We start from the raw sequence: 18,833 nt of genomic DNA on the forward strand, positions 1-18,833 counted from the left end.
GCACTATTCCAATAGAGCCAAATAGCAGCTCAGTTGAATAATACAGCCAGCCAGTGCCTTCCCATGTACAGTGCAGTATGTTTGGGGATAGTTCCATAGGAGTGATACCCTCCCTGCTTGCTATGTGAGATGGCAGTATCTACATTCTATTTAGATATCACCGAGCTTTACTCTCCTTGGATTTGTGAGAAAGGGCACTTGATCACACATGTTGGGGAGTTTGGAGATACAAGAAACAAATTAATTGTCAGCACAGTCCCCTGAAATTGTGACTCTCTTGACTCGGCTGGGGCAGTTGCAGTTTGGTGGTATACATTTAAAGTGTACCAGTTATGTGACTTTGAGAACCCTAACATTAGTATTACTGCCTCTGAAGAAGTGTAATTGCAGTGTTTTAGCTCTGTACACATATACCATTATTTATAAAATCTGCTATGAAATGTACCTCACTTTATTTGCATCATAAATGCTGTAGAGTTCATGTGATCATTTTGAGCCAATGTCCTGAGAGCTGACAGCTTGATGATGTCATGGGTTGTTTCTCAGGAGCACAGTGAGCATGCACCTGTCAGTACACATGCTGTTCACAGTTTCACAAATAATCATTAACATTTATTTTAATACAGAAAATGGCTAATAAGGAATACATAACACAGCTCTAACAATATATGTTAAGTTATAAGTGGTCTGATTAGATATCTGTAATGCTTAGGTAATACGTACATCACAATTGTTCCTCCTTAGGTTGTACAGTCTTAATTTTATGGACTGTACTCCAGCCAAAATGCCTGGCGCTATGTCCCATACACCACTGCTCTTCACAGAAAAGTGTTAGAGACCCCACATGACATGGCCCTAATTCCACTGTGCAGCATGCTCACAATGTTTAAAAGTTGGGAGGTATAGTAACATTAGGGGGTATAATTACTAAAAGTCAATTTTGGCTTTCAGTCGATTTTTTTTTTTTAAGGTGACAGGTATTTTTGTGACAGGTATTTACTTAAGTCAAAATCAACTGTAATAAAACTTTACACGGGTTGGGTACAGGATCCCGGTGGTTGTAATCCCGATGGTCAAAATACCGACGCCGGAATCTCGACCATCAGAATGTCGGCAGGGGGGCGAGTGGAATGAAGCCCTTTGCGGGCTTGCTACGATCGCCATGCTGCTGGCTCAGTGGCTCACTTTGCTCACCACAGGTTCTATTCCCACTCCATGGGTGTCGAGGACACCCAGGAGTGGGAATAACTGTGGCGGCACTGCCAGTAATCTGGCGGTCAGGATTCCGGCATCTGTATTCCGACCGCCGGGATTCCAACTACATCCCCTTTACACTTACATAAAATTACTATAGAACCTTCAATAACATAAAACTCAATTCCTAACCCATATTTACTAATAGTCGATTTGAAAATCAACTCAAAATCAACCCCTAAACACCATTTTCAATAGAACCATCAGAAATAGTTCTATTTGATTTTATATCATGTGGAATTGTCTCTTTTGGGTCGCTTTTGATCGATATATATTTTTTTTCTTTTTGCTAATTTTGGGGCTTTTTATCGATATTTGTTCGATTTTTATTGATTTTGGGTCGATTTTTGATGGATAGAACACGTTTAGAACTTTAATTTGAACTCGCATCTCACAGCAATTTTTAAAAGGAACCCAAAATCTTATTTTAGTAAATTAGGTATTTGAAATAGAAACACTGTAGTCGATTTTGCAGGGATGTTGGTACTATTCTAGGCAATTTTTAAATAGATAAAAAATCGACTTTTAGTAAATAAACCCCTTGCTCTTTAAATTTGGTTTGTTTAACACCAGTACTTAGTCTGCCTGAAAGCTGCCTTGTTCTTTTCCAGATTTGTGACCATGAGTTGCAGTGTCAGTGCCAGGAGGGATGGGCACCACCCGGCTGTGACGCCACATCAGGAACCAGTACGTATTTAATGTGGGATATGGTAGTGTTAACAAATGTGTAGATTTTCACCTGGGGAGAGCAGGAAGACCCAGTTCAGGTTAAGTAACGGTTATGTAAGTAACATGTACACATGGTTGGTTCTACCATTAGGCAGCTATAGGCGGCTGCCTAGGGGCACCTGCCCCTGGAGGGCGCCACTGAATTCATCTAACAAACAACTTGCTGGTGGCTGCTGCGGATCAAATCAGGTGCAGCCGCCACTCGCAGGCTGTACCACATAGTGTCTCAGCACTTCCTCTGTGCTGACACATCTAATATCAAGTCACGTGAAGGCACATAGGAGGCGGATGTAACTGTGGTTTCTGGTTTCCACTCCCGCACCTCTTAGTCCTGATGCATCTCCTCCGGACCCCTGGATCCCGGCTCTCCAGAAACAAGCAGCACCTGACTACAAGTCTGCACCTAGCAGTATCGCTGTAATGCTGCTGCCGTCTGTAAGAGGGAAAATGGCAATTATGAAGAAAAACAAGGAAGCAACTTTTAGGTACAGATGTAGCTACACTCATCATGGCTACATCTTACCACTGGGGTGGGCATCTTAGACATGCACGTGCCCCATTCGCATGCATGGGAGCAGCAAATGGCGCAGCTCGGCACGGCTAGGATGAACATTTACTGCAGATGTGGCCGCAATGATCGTGGCTACATCTGTAAGTAGCCCATGGGGGTTTCTGTGGGACCACAGACAGTACAGATATTACAGCACGATGGGTGGTTTGCACTTGTAAACAACACAATGCGGAACATACAAATATATGTATATGCATACCTCCCAATTTAAGAAGATGGTGTTGCGCAAAGTGGTGTGCCGGGCTCAAAAATGAGGTGGAGCCTCAGGTGGAGGGGTATGGCCAGCGCTCCCTGAGCGGCTGGGTAACCCCCGGCTCACCTCTCTGTCCTACTTAGATGCTGTACACGTGTGCATGGCATCTATTCAGTGATCATCGGCTGCTTTGCAGAGCAGAGCAGTGGTGATCACAGGCTCTCCCATCCTGCCCCCCTGAATACCAGGACTGTCCCACTGAAATTTGGGCGGTTGGGAGGCATGGTGTGCGCATATGTGTGTGTGTGTGTGTGTGTGTGTGTGTATGTATGTGTGTGTGTGTGTGTGTGTGTGTGTGTGTGTGTGTGTGTATGTATGTGTGTGTGTGTGTGTGTGTGTGTGTGTATGTATGTGTGTGTGTGTATATATATATATATATATATATATATATATATATATACATACAATTAAGTATCCCCACCAGGCCCCAGATCATACTTGCCTACCTGACCCTCTCCATGAGGGAGAAAATGCTCTGTTCCTGGACTTTCCTGGTAATGTATGATTGCCATCACCTGTGGTGAAACGCCTTTCTTATTAAGTAACTAGCTCACCACAGGTGATGGCAATCATACGTTACCAGGAAAGTCCAGGAACAGAGCGTTTTCTCCCTCATGGAGAGGGTCAGGTAGGCAAGTATGCCCCAGATGCAGTATGTAATTATCCCGACACTCAGCATACATTTTAAATATACCTCAGTGTCCTATACAATTCCTAACATGTCAGCTAGCGTGTATACATAGGCAGAAAGAATAGCTGTCACTCAAGGATATGGAAATGAAAGTATATTGTGGGGCAGATGTGACTTGTGCAGAGAGAGTAATAGGCCCTACACACTGGCCGACATCACTGCACGATATGAATGATCTCGTTCATTAATGAACGAGATAACGTTCATATCATGCAGTGTGGAGGCACCAGCGATGAACGATGCGTGGCCCCGCGCTCGTTCATCGCTGGTGCCCCGTCGGCTGTGCATGCAGGCCATATTTGACTGCAGTTCTATGGAGCCATGTGACGGGGGGAGTGAAGTAAATTCACTCCACCCATCACTGCCCCCCCCCCGTCCCCCACCGCCGGGTCGCCCGTCGGCCGTATCAGCCATCGGGCAGCTCGGCGGTGGATTGGCCAATGTGTAGGGCCCATTAGACTTGGGTGTGTTATATTGTTTCTGTGCAGGGTAAATACTGGCTGCTTTATTTTTACACTGCAATTTAGATTTCGGTTTGAACACAACCCACCCAAATCTAACTCTCTCTGCACATGTTACACCTGCCCCACCTGCAGTGCACATGGCTTTGCCCATCAGTGTGCTTTTTTGGTTTGCTACCAACTCTGAATAAGGCCCATTGTTTTCAATATACTTTTTCACTTTAAAAGTCCTTGAGTGTTTCTTTTCTCTGTATAATGATGAAATTCACCCCAGCCCACCTAGTGGTCACCGGCATCTCCCCTCCGAGACGTGGTGGTGGGAACTGCAGGTTAGGGGGGGTGTGAGTGGCTGAAGCTTTGCCTAGGATGAAATGACCCTGAATGTACAAGGCAGTGATGTGCGGTGAGGTAAATGGCTGGGGAGGCACTGGCTAGTATCGGAACCAGAGTTACACACACATATATGATTTGGTGGTGAGTTTTGACTATAAAAATGATTAGAATAATGCAAAGCTGATATAAGTTATAAATGCCTTCTTCGTATCATTGTAATCATTTTGTAGTTACAACTCTAGAGTATACATAAGTATGAGAGGTGAGGCTCCTGCTCTGACTGGTACAAGGTTCTATTTTAAACCCTCATGTGCTGGTAAATATGTAAAACTGCTTATTATATAAAACATGTTTTAAAGGTTATAGTAATAATATTTCCATAGTCAGGAGCATTAGGCTGAATACCGTTGTTACAGTATATTACAGAATCCCGAGATAAGGAATTTATTATAACCCGACATGCTCCTGTTCATTAGACATATTGTTCTTGCTCTTGCAGATTTTGCAATCATCGCAGTGGTAATAGTTATTGCCCTGGCTCTCATAGTCGGACTCATACTGATGTTTGTGTTCCGCAAGAAGAAAATGTTCTGCAAGAGGTAAGAGGGGTGATAACATAGAGGAGATTATACTGTAGCTCAAAAGCGTATTAATTAGCGAGACTACAGTACAGGTAGTAACATAAATACAGGGACATACAGTAAGCAGTGAACTGAAAATGAGTCATTCAGATGTTCCCTCTACAGTACCGCTGTGCTGTAAGGGTTAAAGTGTATATGAAAGGTAAAAGGTTCACTCAGCAAGTCACACTTCCTCTTTTGAAGTTAGCTGAGATGTAACAACACAAAGGAAGGAGTTTGATGGGGTTTAGTACGGTATGCCGGCGCTCGGGCTCCCGGCGACCAGCATACCAGCGCCGGGAGCCCGACCGCCGGCATACCGACAGCGTGGCGAGCGCAAAGGAGCTCCTTGCGGGTTCGCCACGCTGTGGGCACGCCACACTATTTTATTCTCCCTCCAGGGGGGTCGTGGACCCCCACGAGGGAGAATAGCTGACGGTATGCCGGGTGTCGGGATTCCGGCGCCGGTATACTGTGCGCCGGGATCCCGACATTCAGCATACTGAAGATCACCCGTTTGATGATGTGAAGAAAAAAAGAGAGTTTTCTTTCTCTCCTCTTCTGAGTAAATCAGGGTTACCTAGTAGCCTGCAGCTAAAGACACTGTGTGCGCAGCGCTGAATCAGCCACAAGACTCAGGGTCCAGAGTCGTGCTGAATTTTATTTATTTCTTTATTTATTTTATATATTATGTTATTTATGGGGCATAACAATGGAAAGAGAATTCTATGGTTGGTGGAAAATATTGAGAAAATAATAAGAGAATCTTTTGAGTGACTCAATTCTAAAACATTTAGGCAGACAAATTTAAATATAATGACAGGCAAATACTGTTGTAAGGTAACCCGGAACCTGGAGAATACTGTAAGTAATAAACAGCAGTATGTTGCAGTATAAAAAATATTGTCACTTGCGGAGCAAAGCAGAATCCACAGTGCAGAAAAACATAATATTCATATCATGAAAAGTCAGTAACAAAATAGATAAAGGTGACATATGCAGCCTGTCTCTGGAGCCTGGAAGTTGATGGTTAACAGGATCCACCTGTGTATTGGCAAACACAGATATGTACTGAACTGGCTAATGTGTGTCACTGTGATACAATACCACTTGCTTTTTCCCTCACTGGATTATTTGGATCTGCGGACACGCTCACCCTGTCACCACTGCAATTGGCATATGACAGAGCAGCAGCTGTTCTACGGAACCTTTATACCGTGAGGCCTTTTTCTGACACCTTGAGTGTACCCATACAAGGTTGCTATGTGACAGATACATTTCTGGAATTATTCATTATTCGCATTAATTGCACTATTTTACCTGCATAATGCTGGACATATTTCCACTCCAAACTTACCAGCTATATTCATATAGTAACATAGTTTCTGAGGTTGGAAAAAAAGACAATTTGTCCATCGAGTTCAACCTATTAGTGGTCTCCTACACTGTATTATTTTTAGGACAATTTTATCTGTTGTGAATGTTGGCCGTTATGTTTATTCCTCTTTCTGTTTTTTCATTGTCAGTGTACACAAGGGAAATACACTGTATCCATCCATGCGAATGGTTCTCAAGTGCATATTACCAACTTGCTACAGCAGCATTGTATCAAATAAACTTCTCACAGTGACACATATTAGCCAGTTCAGTAACATGTCTGTGTTTGCCAATACACAGGTGGATCCTGTTAACCATTAACTTCCAGGCTCCAGAGACAGGCAGCATATCCCACTTCTACCTATTTTGTTACTGACTGTTTATGATATGAATATTATGTTTTTCTGCATTGTGGATTCTGCTTTGCTCTGCAAATGACAATATTTTTTATACCGCGACATACTGCTGTTCATTTTTTTACAGTACTCTCCAGGATCCGGGTTACCTTACAACAGTATTTGACTGTCAATATATTTAAATTTGTCTGCCTAAATGTCATTGTACTCAAAAGATTCTCTTATTACTTTCTCAATATTTTCACCAACCATAGAATTCTCTTTCCATTATTATGCCTCAAGTGAGATTTACCTTAGAGGTAAATATAAATGTATTCTAATTATTACTAATAAAAGTTAAGTTTTTACCTAATTCCAATTTTTATAGACTTTAGTGCCCCAAACTGAGAGTTTTCTTTTTCTCCTTTTTTGTGTCAATTATTTTACTCTCTGGGCGCACCTCCACCTGCTATATACTACAGACTGGTTATTGTATGTTCTTGATGTGGATTGGTCTATGACCTCTTTCTAAATGCCAAGTTTTGAACTGCTGTGCACGTCAACTATTTCCCTAATCCCCTTTTTCCCTGATGAAGCAGCCCTGATTTACTAATTTATGCTAATGTGAGTATCTATACAACTAATGCGTGGGATTGTGCGTGTGCAGGTGGACAGCCAGTGCCGCCCAGAGATTTTACGTCAGCCACCACAACTGCCAGGCCCATGCTGGGTACAGGAAATCCGTCAGTAACAGGCTTCCATGCAAAGTATACATGGCTCAGAATCACACTGTGCTTTACGTGGATGCCCTGGATTCTCCCATGGCTTTTCCACAAGTCAGAGCGGTTGTCATTGCTGCAGCTCAGTTCCCACCCAATAACGCAGATGCACTCGAGTATTATCATGCATACATTGTCATCTGCGCACAAGCTGTATGCAGAAACTCACCATCTGTTAAAAGAGATCCGTGCGAGTGTAGGCTGACCATTAGCTGTTCTGTTACAGGGGTACTCCGGCTACTGTATCTGGTGCAACAAACCCAGCATACCTGGAGCAGGCACAAAAGAAGTCCAACATCTCCACACCAGAGGTAAGAGACCAAGTCTGCTCTGCACAAGCAACAAAAAGTCACATATATTTTATCCAAGCAGATAGGAAATATGTGACAGGAGTGTGTGATCTGACATAGGCAGCTGTTATCCAGAGTGCACAGGTATCACAATGTTGGGGTATGTACCGAACATGGACACCATCTTGAAATCGGCCATCTTGAATCTGTCAGTTTTGTCAAATGGAAAGGGGGTCGTGTAACATGTGAAACAACATCAGAATTTGCTGAAAAGTTTATTGCTGCAAACAGATTTTACATAGCAGTTATGGTTCAAAAGTTACAACACTTTTTGTTGCAAGTAACTGAAGATGGCTTTGACAAAACAGGCGAGCGCGCCTGGCCAGACAGGGACGCTCTCTGCAATAGGCACTAGTGTGGCTCTATCTGTAACACTGTCAGGTGCCTAATTTCCAAATTCCGAGAAACTGGGACTGTGGCTGACAAGTCACGGAGTGGTCATCCAAAAAGTGCTACTGACGAGACAACCTCAACAATGGTTTTGGCATCCTTAGTGAAGAACCTAAAATGCAGCACAACGCCGCCCACACAATAAATGACTGTCCTTTATGGAGAACAGTTCAGCCTGTAATTCCAACAAAAAAAGTGTTGTAACTTTTGAACAAAAACTGCTATTTCAAATCTGCAGCAATAAACTTTTCAGCAAATTCTGATGTTGTTTGACATGTTACACGCCCCCCTTTCCATTTGAAAAAAAATGACTTAGATTCAAGATGGACGATTTCAAGATGGCACCCATGTTCGGTACATACCCTAAAAAATAGCCCACCTCACCGATACCTTACTGGAGTATTCTGTTTTCCCATTTCCTGCACAGTTTTTGAAACAACAGGGTGTACTGTGACTTTTGAATCACCCTGTACGTACTGGCAGGTTAATTGGCTTCAGTTTATGACTTTTATATCAGGCAGTCTTTCATCGCTTCGTAGTTACTAGTAAATGCTACAATATTTGTAACCATATTATAACAGTAGTAGGGCTGGCAGTTATTGTATTTGTGTCCAGAGTTTTGTGTTTGTAGCAGCCAGATATAGTCTGGCATTAATGTAAGCAAGCTTAATAACTATACATTTACACATTTTGTCTGTGAATACTCTTAATCTGTTTTTCTTTCATGAGCAGCAGACGTCCAGGAACCTGCTGCACCCAGTGCCAACTGCGCCGACACATGTAAGTTTCTTTGTTTTTCTTCAGTTGTTGCCTAATATTATGGGCAGTGGTATATCCACTGTGCTACACTCTCCTTCTTACCAGAAGGCAGACTTAGCAGCACTGATCTATAGACTACCATGAGCAGTTCTGTCGCTGAATTTACTGGACTTCCTCCTAACCCTAGATGCAGGAAAACTAGAAGTTATGTTCAGTGTCCGTACAGACCAAGGGTTCTCAGCTCCATCCTTCAAGTACTCCCAACAGGTCATGTTTTCAGGATTTCTGTCTGTGAAAGCAGGTGGCATAATTACTGACTAGGTTAAGTAGGCTTTATTCCATACCGGAAAAAAAATTATACAGGTTGAGTATCCTTTATCCAAAACGCTTGGGACCAGAAGTATTTTGGATATGGGATTTTTCCGTATTTTGGAATAATTGCATACCATAATGAGATATCATGGCGATGGGACCCAAATCTAAGCACAGAATGTATTTATGTTTCATATACACCTTATACACACAGCCTGATGGTAATTTTAGCTAATATTTTGAATAACTGCATTAAACAAAGTGTGTCTACATTCACACAATTCATTTATGTTTCATATACAACACAGCCTAGAGGTCATTTAATACAATTTTTTTTTAATAACTGTGTATATTAAACAAAGTTTGTGTACATTGAGCCATCCGAAAACAAAAGTTTCACTATCTCAGTCTCACTCAAAAAATTCTGTATTTTGGAATATTCCGTATTTCGGAATATTTGGATATGGGATACTCAACCTGTATCTGAAAAAACAACTATAATGGGAATGAGTCACATAAAGTGATAAATCACATATGTTGGTGGTACACGATGGAGTTAGAATAACCATATACTCAATGGTGTGAGTCACAGAGGTGAATCCAGAAAGAAAAGTTCCTTCTTGGTGCACTCTAAAACTATATACAAAGCATTGAAATGTAACTTTTAACAATGTAAATAGGGAAACAGACCAAAAATGTTAATATTTAAAAGATATTAGATCAAAATATACTCTGAGTATATCTCTCTTGGAGATAATTATTTATGTAAGATGGGTCTCAGGCAGTCTACGTTTTGCAGGGTTCTGTCATAGATACTGTTACAAAAAGGCTATAGTTTGTGCTCTTTTGAGCATGAATACACTGAGAAATACATCTCAAATAAATAATTCTCTCCAAGGGGTAAATTTACTAAGATGGGAGTTCTATTTAAGATGGGATGTTGCCCATAGCAACCAATTAGATTCTACTTCTCATTTATCTAGCACCTTCTAGAAGATAATACCTGGAATCTGATTGGTTGCTATGGGCAACATCCCATCTTAAATAGAACTCCCATCTTAGTAAATTTACCCCCAAGAGAGATATACTCAGAGCATATTTTGATCTAATATCTCTTTAATATATCTCTTTAATATTATCATCTTTGGTCTTTTTCCTTATTTAAATTAAATCAATAAAAGTTATATTTCAATACTTTGTATATAGTTTTAGAGAGCACCAAGAATGAGCTTTACTTTTCTGATTCACCTCCTGTGAATCGCCCCATTGGGGATAATTACTGACCCACTAAATAGATGAACTCACCTGTGCATGACTAATGATATCCCGAAACATGACATGGGGATACTTGCAGACTTGAGGTGAGAACTACTGGTATAGATAATATTAGATTAGACTCACAAGCAGGTCCCTCTTCCCTCATGTGCTTTTCCTTCCCTCACTTATACCATCATCTACTCCCTGCTGCCTGCAACAACCCCTACCCCTTGGGTTCTGCTGCCCTGTGATTATTTATGTACTATGATCACTGATGCAGCAATGTTTTTATATACCTTGTCCATGTTCTGCAATGTTATGTAGTGTAGTACCCCATTTTAACTGCCGCAATAATTATTGCCAGGTTAACTCGTATCACGGCTCAATGGAAGAGGGTCCCTGAAAATAACCCGGGTCCAGTGATCCGGGAATCCAACATGGGTAGCTACCAGGGTCAAACCCGGGTAGCAGGGCAGTGTAAACAAGTGACCAGAGATATCTGACCCAGGTCCCGTAAAAAATTATATGGAGAGCTGGAACACTGGCGATTGGAGATGATGTCATCTCCAAGTGCCGGCAGAACAGAAACACTGCACACGGGAGCATTATGAAATAGGCTGACCCAGGAATAACCCAGGTAGAAGGTGCAGTGGAAATAGTCTCTGACATGGTTGGAACTGTGTTCTAAAACCAGAGTTGGACCCGAGATTTTGGTGTAAAAGGGGTATACTATAAGTTACTTTTTTTTTTGTCTTGTTCATACTGTTTCTGTTTATGTCCTCTGTAAGGTGCTGCGGAACCCTTCTGGTGCCATATAAATAAAGGATAATAATATAGTATAGACAGTAGGTCACTACTATTATAAGATCCACTTAAACTTCCAGTGGAAGCCACAAAGGCCATCTTACCAAAGGAAGATGTATGGATATCCTTGAGTACATAACAACTCAACTTCATTGTACTCTAGGTGGGAAAAAAATCTTATATAAGATATAAGTTCATCGTTACTAAATCAGCAAATGTTGTAGATCTATTACAGAATTCCTTTCTGCTACTCGATAACTTGTGAATACAACCACTCTCAAGCACCAGCGCTATCCTCCTATAACGCCACTATAGTTCTGTATGGTTTCCGTGTTTTAAGCTGCTTCTCTGACTAATCTATTCTCCTCTCACACAGCCCGCCAGCCGAGATGGATACCATGGACCTCAATACAGTGTGGTAAGTACAGCCTATTATCTAAACCTGTTGCCCCATCCAGTTCTAAAATCTGTGAATCACCTGGATTCTCTACAAAGAAAACAAGACCGAAGGAGTTTAAATTAGTGCAGCAATGTTGTCATCTTTCTATGTACTGCAATATCAAAATGTAGTCATATTTTAGTTTGGGAAGCAAGGAGCATTTGTTTGGGATCCATGACAGTTTTGTGATCAGAATCCTGAATAAATATGAATTTACAATGAAATTGTAGTTCCCATGTAAACCTTTGGCACATCAACTGCTTGATGTTACCAGTTTTATACTATAATTAAAAAATTCTTGGGATACATCCAGTAATGTTTTGTTGGTCCTGACGCACTCGCTGCTTTAACCACTTAACTGACGAATTTTCCCTTCAAAAGCATTAACATTGTTTTTTAAAATAAATTTTATTTAATAAAGTTGAAAAAGTATTTTTTTTTTTAATATTTAAACATTATGCACATCTGCAGAACGGATCTCCTCGTCAAAAACGGGGGACAGGGTGGGACAGTGCAGTTGCATGAAATCTGACCATGCCAGTTAAGTGGTTTTTAAGGGCATAATTCAGACCTGATCGCTCCTCTGTGAATTTGCAGGGGTTTGCGATCGGATAGTCGCAGCCCAGACAGAATGAAAATCCGCCCTGCACAAGTCTGCGTACGCCGTGCAAAAAGCTTCGCTAACGCCAGCCAGCTGCAAATCCATTCGCAACTCACAATCAAATGATTTCTCCAGTCTTTGCATAGCCCAGGACCTACTCCCACAGTGCGAAAGAATCAGGCTGATTGGGCCGGAGCTGACGTCACACACTCGCCCTGAAAACACTTGGGAAGTGTCTTTCCTGACACTCACAGAAAATGGCCAGTTACCCCCCCCCCCCCCCCCCAACATCTGCTTCCTGTCGATCCGCCTGCGTTCGCCTAGCGATAATAAAAAAAAGTGCAGAATTTTTTTGCAGTTTGGCCTTGCACCTGTTCATTGCAAACCGTATGCATGCGCAGTTGTTCCATAATCGTCCGCCTTGCGATTTCGCAAAACGGCGATCAGGTCTGGATTAGGCCCTAAACCCCTGTGAAAAATGACCAATGTGCCTGGCTTAAATGGGATACTCTACTGGGGAATCGTGGTGACTTCACAGTTACACCCTGCAGAGTAGATGAAAGGGGAAGGCATATGTTTGTTGAACATGTTGATAGGGAGTATGTTGGAGGCTCAACGCTGGAAGCATTATACTGACACACCGTTGTAATGCTACTGAAGGCATTTAACCGTGTGGGTGCTGTAACTTTTAACATGATGCTTTACCATCATGTTTGAAGTTATAACTGCCAACACAATGAAAATACTTTAAGTAACATTACTGCTGTGTCGGCATAATGCAGATGGCATCGTGCTTGTAACATACTTGCTGTTGACATATTGATAACTACATACCAGATTGGGTATTTCATAAGTGGGCATGAGGGGCGAGAAAATGAAAAATGAATTTGCAGTCTAGTTGCCCATTTAAATAGGGGTAAAATATTGTTTGATTGGTTGTAAATGACTGAAAATAACAAAAATAGAAAACTCTTCTGCCATGTGTAGAGCCATACATATCCTGAGAGGTGTCTCTCTCTGCGTCGGCATGATATGCTCTTTGTTTAGGTCAAGTAAAGGTGACATGCTGTTCAGGGAGACATATCCTTGCCACCAAGAGGACCCCGGTATTCATGATTGAAAATGGCCCTGCCCCAACTGGCATATCCGAGTACAGATGCTTCCTTCCTCATCTAGCCTATAGCAATGTGAATAAGACACATTGTCGGGGAAGAAGAAGAGTTTCTGCGTTAGTAAACATGGTTGGAACTAGGTGCGAGTAGAAGTTCAGCAGTGATGAGGGAGGACACATTTATACCCCTTTTCCACTAAAGCACGGGTCGCAGCCATGTCGCCTGACACGGCTGCGACCCGTGCTACAGCCCCCTTTTAAACAGCGATCACCAACCCGGCATATTGCCGGGTTGGTGACACTGCTACTGATGCGGCAGGGGCGGCGCTGGGAGATCACATGATTTCCCAGCGCCGCCCTCCCTATACACTGTGAACGGGAGCCGTGTCACCTCGACACGGCTCCCGTTCACACTAGACAGCTAGCCGGGTTGAACACGTGTTCAACCCGGCTAGCTACCCGAGAAGGATTCGCGGATCACTTGATCTGGGAATTTGCCGGGGGACCCTTTTCCACTAGGGAAAAACGCAGGTAAATGCGCACCCCCGCACATTTACCCGTGTTTCTAAGAGCTAGTGAAAAAAGGGGTTTTAGGTAAACATGCCTTAACTGTACCCTGCATTAATTAGATTCTCCCCCGCCCCCTTCCTGTAACACTTCTGCAGTGGCAGATTGGGGGTTAAGTGACAGAATTACGCAAGTCCTATATACTGTATGTGTGCATTCACTTTCTATGCATGTGTACAGCATATTCATGCAAGATATGCTACACAAACTGGCCTTATATTCTCCCTGCATTAGCCCTATTGTATCTCAGAGCCATGGGCTGACAATGGAAATATGAACAATTACTGGGCTTCTATACATATTTCTTTCTTTTGTTAACAGACCACAACATCAGTTGAACTGAATAAAAAATCTCCGGTAAGAGACAAATATACTTTATCTTCAGAGCTGTGAGTGGATTTGTGTGTGACTGTTATGCAGTGTGCAAATTGGATTAGTAATATCATTGCTTTGTTCTAGTCATTACAGAGGCCGACTACTGCTCCACCCCCAGTACCAACTAGCAAACCACCTGTGCCCAATCCTCCACCCGAGGTACCTGCCAACAAGCCAGCGCCTCCCAATCCTCCACCAAAAGTACCTGCCAACAAACCAGCACTCCCCGTTCCTCCAAAGGTATATTAGATTGTTTACCTGACTAATTGTTTAATGTTGATGTACATATGGACTTATTTATGGTTGGTAATGAATCCAACTGAGGGCTGCAGATTCACCCCTGGAAAAGCAAGCCATATTGCTATTCAAGAGGTCAATGTGGAGGATATACATTCTGCTTTTGCATGTTGTGCATAAATACCGAGCGCAGGGTAAAGGGGGGTACTCACGGAGCGATATTCTAAGCAATCTGACTAGATTGCTTAGAATTTCAGCATTATCGCTCCGTGTGTACCCCCTACAGTGATAGCGATGCGCAGCCCCGCGCATCGCTATCGCTGCTGCTAGATTGGCCTGCATGAAGGCCAATCTAGCGGGTCGCTCACTTCACCCGCTGGGTGAAGTGAGCGCCCCCCCCCCGTCTCCCCCTGCACGCTCAGCACACATCGCGCTGTGCTGAGCGGCGGGAGAGATGTGTGCTGAGCGGTTCGATCAGCACACATCTCTCCTGCATCGGCCCGTCTATATGGGCCTTACGGGTCATTCTCCACCCCAGCATTTTCCAACATTTTTTCTCCCCCATTTTATTTTCAGTATTAGCTGATAATTGCCAAGTTGGAAATTGACAGCTTTATTATTGCATTGGGCTTAGATTTAGAGCCAGGACACATGACATACCCTCCTCCCATGTTAAATCTGTCTGCACATTTCACACTTGTCTCTCCAATTGTGAAACTTGGTTTTGCCAAGGTAAAACAATGCACCTTCTACTTGCATTTATGTCAGATTCTTTAATATCTAATTATGCCTTTCAGAAATCCACAGGGTAACACAGAAGCAAGCCTTTGTATTATGCACAATTTGTATGAGGGGCGTTGCAAGAAAAGTATTCACATTCATTCTGAGAAATGTGATTGTACCTTTGCTGTCACCCTATTGGTGTAGGTGTTTTTTGGGTCAGCAAATGTCTTAGAAATTCATCCAGTGACAAATATTCTACAAATATGCATTATGGTTTGCCCACGACTTTGGAGTCTTCACTGTGGCTTCCAGTGGCAGATCTTACCCTTCCTGGAAAGGGGGCTGCTAGATCTGAAGTTCAATGTTATTTAGCGTTTCAACTGTGGTGATCCTACCAGGTCTATTGCACATGCTCAATGGCTGTGGCAGGTGCTGGGTCTAGTGCATGTGCACAAACACCAGCTTCTAAGGATTGCATTGGCTGCAGCTCCTACAAGCTGGGTAGGGCTGATGGCAGGCAGGTTAGTGGCTTCCCATTGGTCTGGGCTGGCAGTCCCATGGGGAGAAAACCCCTCCCCCTGGGGCTGCCTGTCCTGTGTGTGATTAGCACATAGTGCTTCCAATGAGAAGTCAGTATATGAACTCTTAACTGGCTCATTGGAGGTGACCCATTTTAATAAGGGAGAGGGGGCGAGGGCTACCTGCAGGTCAAATCTACCACTGGTGGCTACATGTAGAATTCTGACTGACTTTTATTTGCTTCCCCTTACACCTGCTGTGGCTAATTAGTTCAGTGCAAATGGAGTATTGTAGGGGTGTGTACACATTTGTAGAGTTCCCATGGAAATGAGTCCTAGAAAGAATTGGTGTACAGATGTGTCCACTTACATCTTTGCTATTTTGCTAAATTTGGCACAACATGTAAAACACGGCTAAGCTGTTTTCTACAAGTAGCGAGTGGATGCATTTCAAAATTTTTGTTTGCCATAATAGAATATGTATAAAGTAACAAATTAAAGAAGCAAGTTAAGAAAAATCACAAGGCATGGCTAAATCTCTGAGTCTATGGCATGCAAAACCAAGCCATACATGGCAGGATACAGCAAAGATGTATGTGGACACATCTGTATTTCAGTGGTGTCTGGTCGGCCCTCTGGATGCACAGGCCCGGTGTCTGCAGTGATAAGAGCCAGTAATTGTCATACCTTTGAAATAGACTGCACTTGGTTCAATCTTTTCTAGAACGGTCACATCAGGGATATTTTACATAGCATAGTACTTGTGCAGAATCACCATGTATGTATAAGGGTTATACATGGGTTGGCTGTCTAGAGAGTGTATCAGTGCTCTTTAGATTTATTTAAACAAACCTTTAGCCATCTCTCTTTGACCTTGGAAATAACTGTGGAACACAAAGGAGGAAATAGGTTCCTGATCATAGTCTACATGGAGATGAGTTACAGCAATGACTATCAGATATATCAAAGAAAACTAAGGGGGTGATTCAGTGATAGGAGCTAACTGCATCGCTGCTGTGTCCTTTGATGCAACAGCGATGCTAAAATATGTCTAAGGGCAACAGATGGCTAATGCTGGCATCGTAGATCCAACTACTATGAACGAAGACGCAGTATTGGATCACCGTCACAACCATGAGTTTCGATGGTTGCAGCATCAGCCTAAGGCTGCTCAGATTGGCCACCTCACCTGTGCTGCCGAGGCCAGATCATTGGTGTCGGAAGACACAGACACAGACACCCATCCTATAAAACAGGGGCACACACATTGCTCTGCACCACCCCCTCCCTGCCCCCAAATGCGCGCAGCCTGTCAGTCCAGCTTTGTCTCAGCAGGCACCGCCTAGGACGATGCAGGACCCATTCTGCGCATGCGCATGTTCAGGCCACCCACCATCGAAGATGCATGCAAACCATCTGTTTGCCACTTACAGTACCGCCGGACTCAGTGATTCTACACCTACAAAAACTGTAACGTAAAGTTGAACGCCAGTGGCATAAATCTCGTATTGCAAGTGACTTCCTCACATATAAGACTGTCTACCACTCTTAATGTAATGCTCTGGACACTGCCAAACAAACATATTTCCAAACGCTCATCTCTGCTCAAGCCTCTAACCCCAAACAACTTTTTAATACATTTAAAACACTTCTCAACCCTCCTTCACCCAACCCGCCAGCCACTATCAAGGCGCAAGATCTTGCTTCCTACTTCAAGGACAAGATTGAGAAGATCCAAGCTGAAATGGTATGCTCTTCCTCAACCAGTGACCACCTCAATTCCTTACCTTAACCCTCTGGAACTTTCTCTTCATTTGATCCCACAAATGAAGATGAAGGATCAACCGTCTTCTCATCCTGCTACTCTACTACCTCTCCTCTTGATCCTATACCCTCACAAATAAGTAAAGCTCTGTCTCCTGTGCTCATCCCAACCTTAACTAACATTTGTAATCTCTCTCTCTCTACTGGTATCTTTCCTTCACTTTTCAAGCATGCAGTGATTACTCCCATTCTGAAAAAACAAAATTCTGACCCTAACTCTCTCTCAAACTACCGCCCTATCTCTCAGCTCCCATGTCTCTCCAAGCTACTTGAGAAACTTGCCTACACTCTCCTCACACACTTTCTTAACTCGTATAACTTATTGGACCCACATCAATCAGGCTTTCGCTCCCAACACTCCACAGAGACAGCATTGACAAAAGTGATTAATGACTTGGTCACTGCGAAGTCTAAAGGCCATTACTCAATACTTATTCTTCTAGATCTCTCTGCTGCTTTTGACACTGTTGACCACTCTCTTCTCATACAAACACTGCAATCCCTAGGTCTTCAGGACACGGCCCTCTCTTGGTTCCTATCCTACCTATCTAATCCCTCTTTCAGTGTTCGTTTCTCTGAATCCACCTCCTCTTTGCTACCTCTTTCAGTTGGAGTACCGCAGGGCTCAGTCTTAGGTCCTCTGCTTTTCTCAATCTATACCTCATCTCTTGGTAAACTAATCAGCTCTTTTGGATTTCAGTATCATCTGTATGCAGATGATACTCAAATCTACCTATCCTCCCCTGATTTGTCTCTATCTGTATTGGGCCGGGTCACTGAATGCCCCTCTGCCATTTCATCTTGGATGTCATCTCGCCACCTCAAACTTAATATTTCCAAAACAAAATTAATTATATTTCCACCGGCCAATAGCAGTTACCAACCTGATATTTCTATCACCTTTGAGTACTCTACAATCAGCCCTACACGACAAGTTCGCTGCCTGGGGGTCATACTTGACTCAGAATTGTCCTTTGCTCCCCACATTCAATCTGTCTCAAAATCATGTAACATGCATCTAAGAAACCTATCCAAAATACGATCTTATCTTACACAAGACACTGCAAAAACTCTAATCCATGCTCTCATTATCTCCAGCATTGATTATTGCAATAGTCTTCTTACTGGTCTAACTAAGAAGAGATTCTCACCATTACAATCCA

The 18,833-nt window shown here is 42.9% G+C and overlaps 1 protein-coding gene across 1 annotated transcript in view; it reads left to right on the plus strand.

The window, feature by feature from the left end:
• LOC134936687 (zinc metalloproteinase-disintegrin-like crotastatin) overlaps positions 1–18,833 on the plus strand; it is a 154,453-nt gene that overhangs the window by 130,065 nt on the left and 5,555 nt on the right. Inside the window, exons 18-24 of the mRNA XM_063931867.1 lie at positions 1,866–1,941; positions 4,792–4,891; positions 7,630–7,714; positions 8,876–8,923; positions 11,652–11,693; positions 14,315–14,350; positions 14,453–14,608. Of these exons, the coding sequence (XP_063787937.1) occupies positions 1,866–1,941; positions 4,792–4,891; positions 7,630–7,714; positions 8,876–8,923; positions 11,652–11,693; positions 14,315–14,350; positions 14,453–14,608 (543 nt within the window). The remainder of the gene's footprint in view (positions 1–1,865; positions 1,942–4,791; positions 4,892–7,629; positions 7,715–8,875; positions 8,924–11,651; positions 11,694–14,314; positions 14,351–14,452; positions 14,609–18,833) is intronic.

This window comes from Pseudophryne corroboree, chromosome 6 (genome assembly GCF_028390025.1).
Source record: "Pseudophryne corroboree isolate aPseCor3 chromosome 6, aPseCor3.hap2, whole genome shotgun sequence".
Lineage (NCBI taxonomy): Eukaryota > Metazoa > Chordata > Amphibia > Anura > Myobatrachidae > Pseudophryne > Pseudophryne corroboree.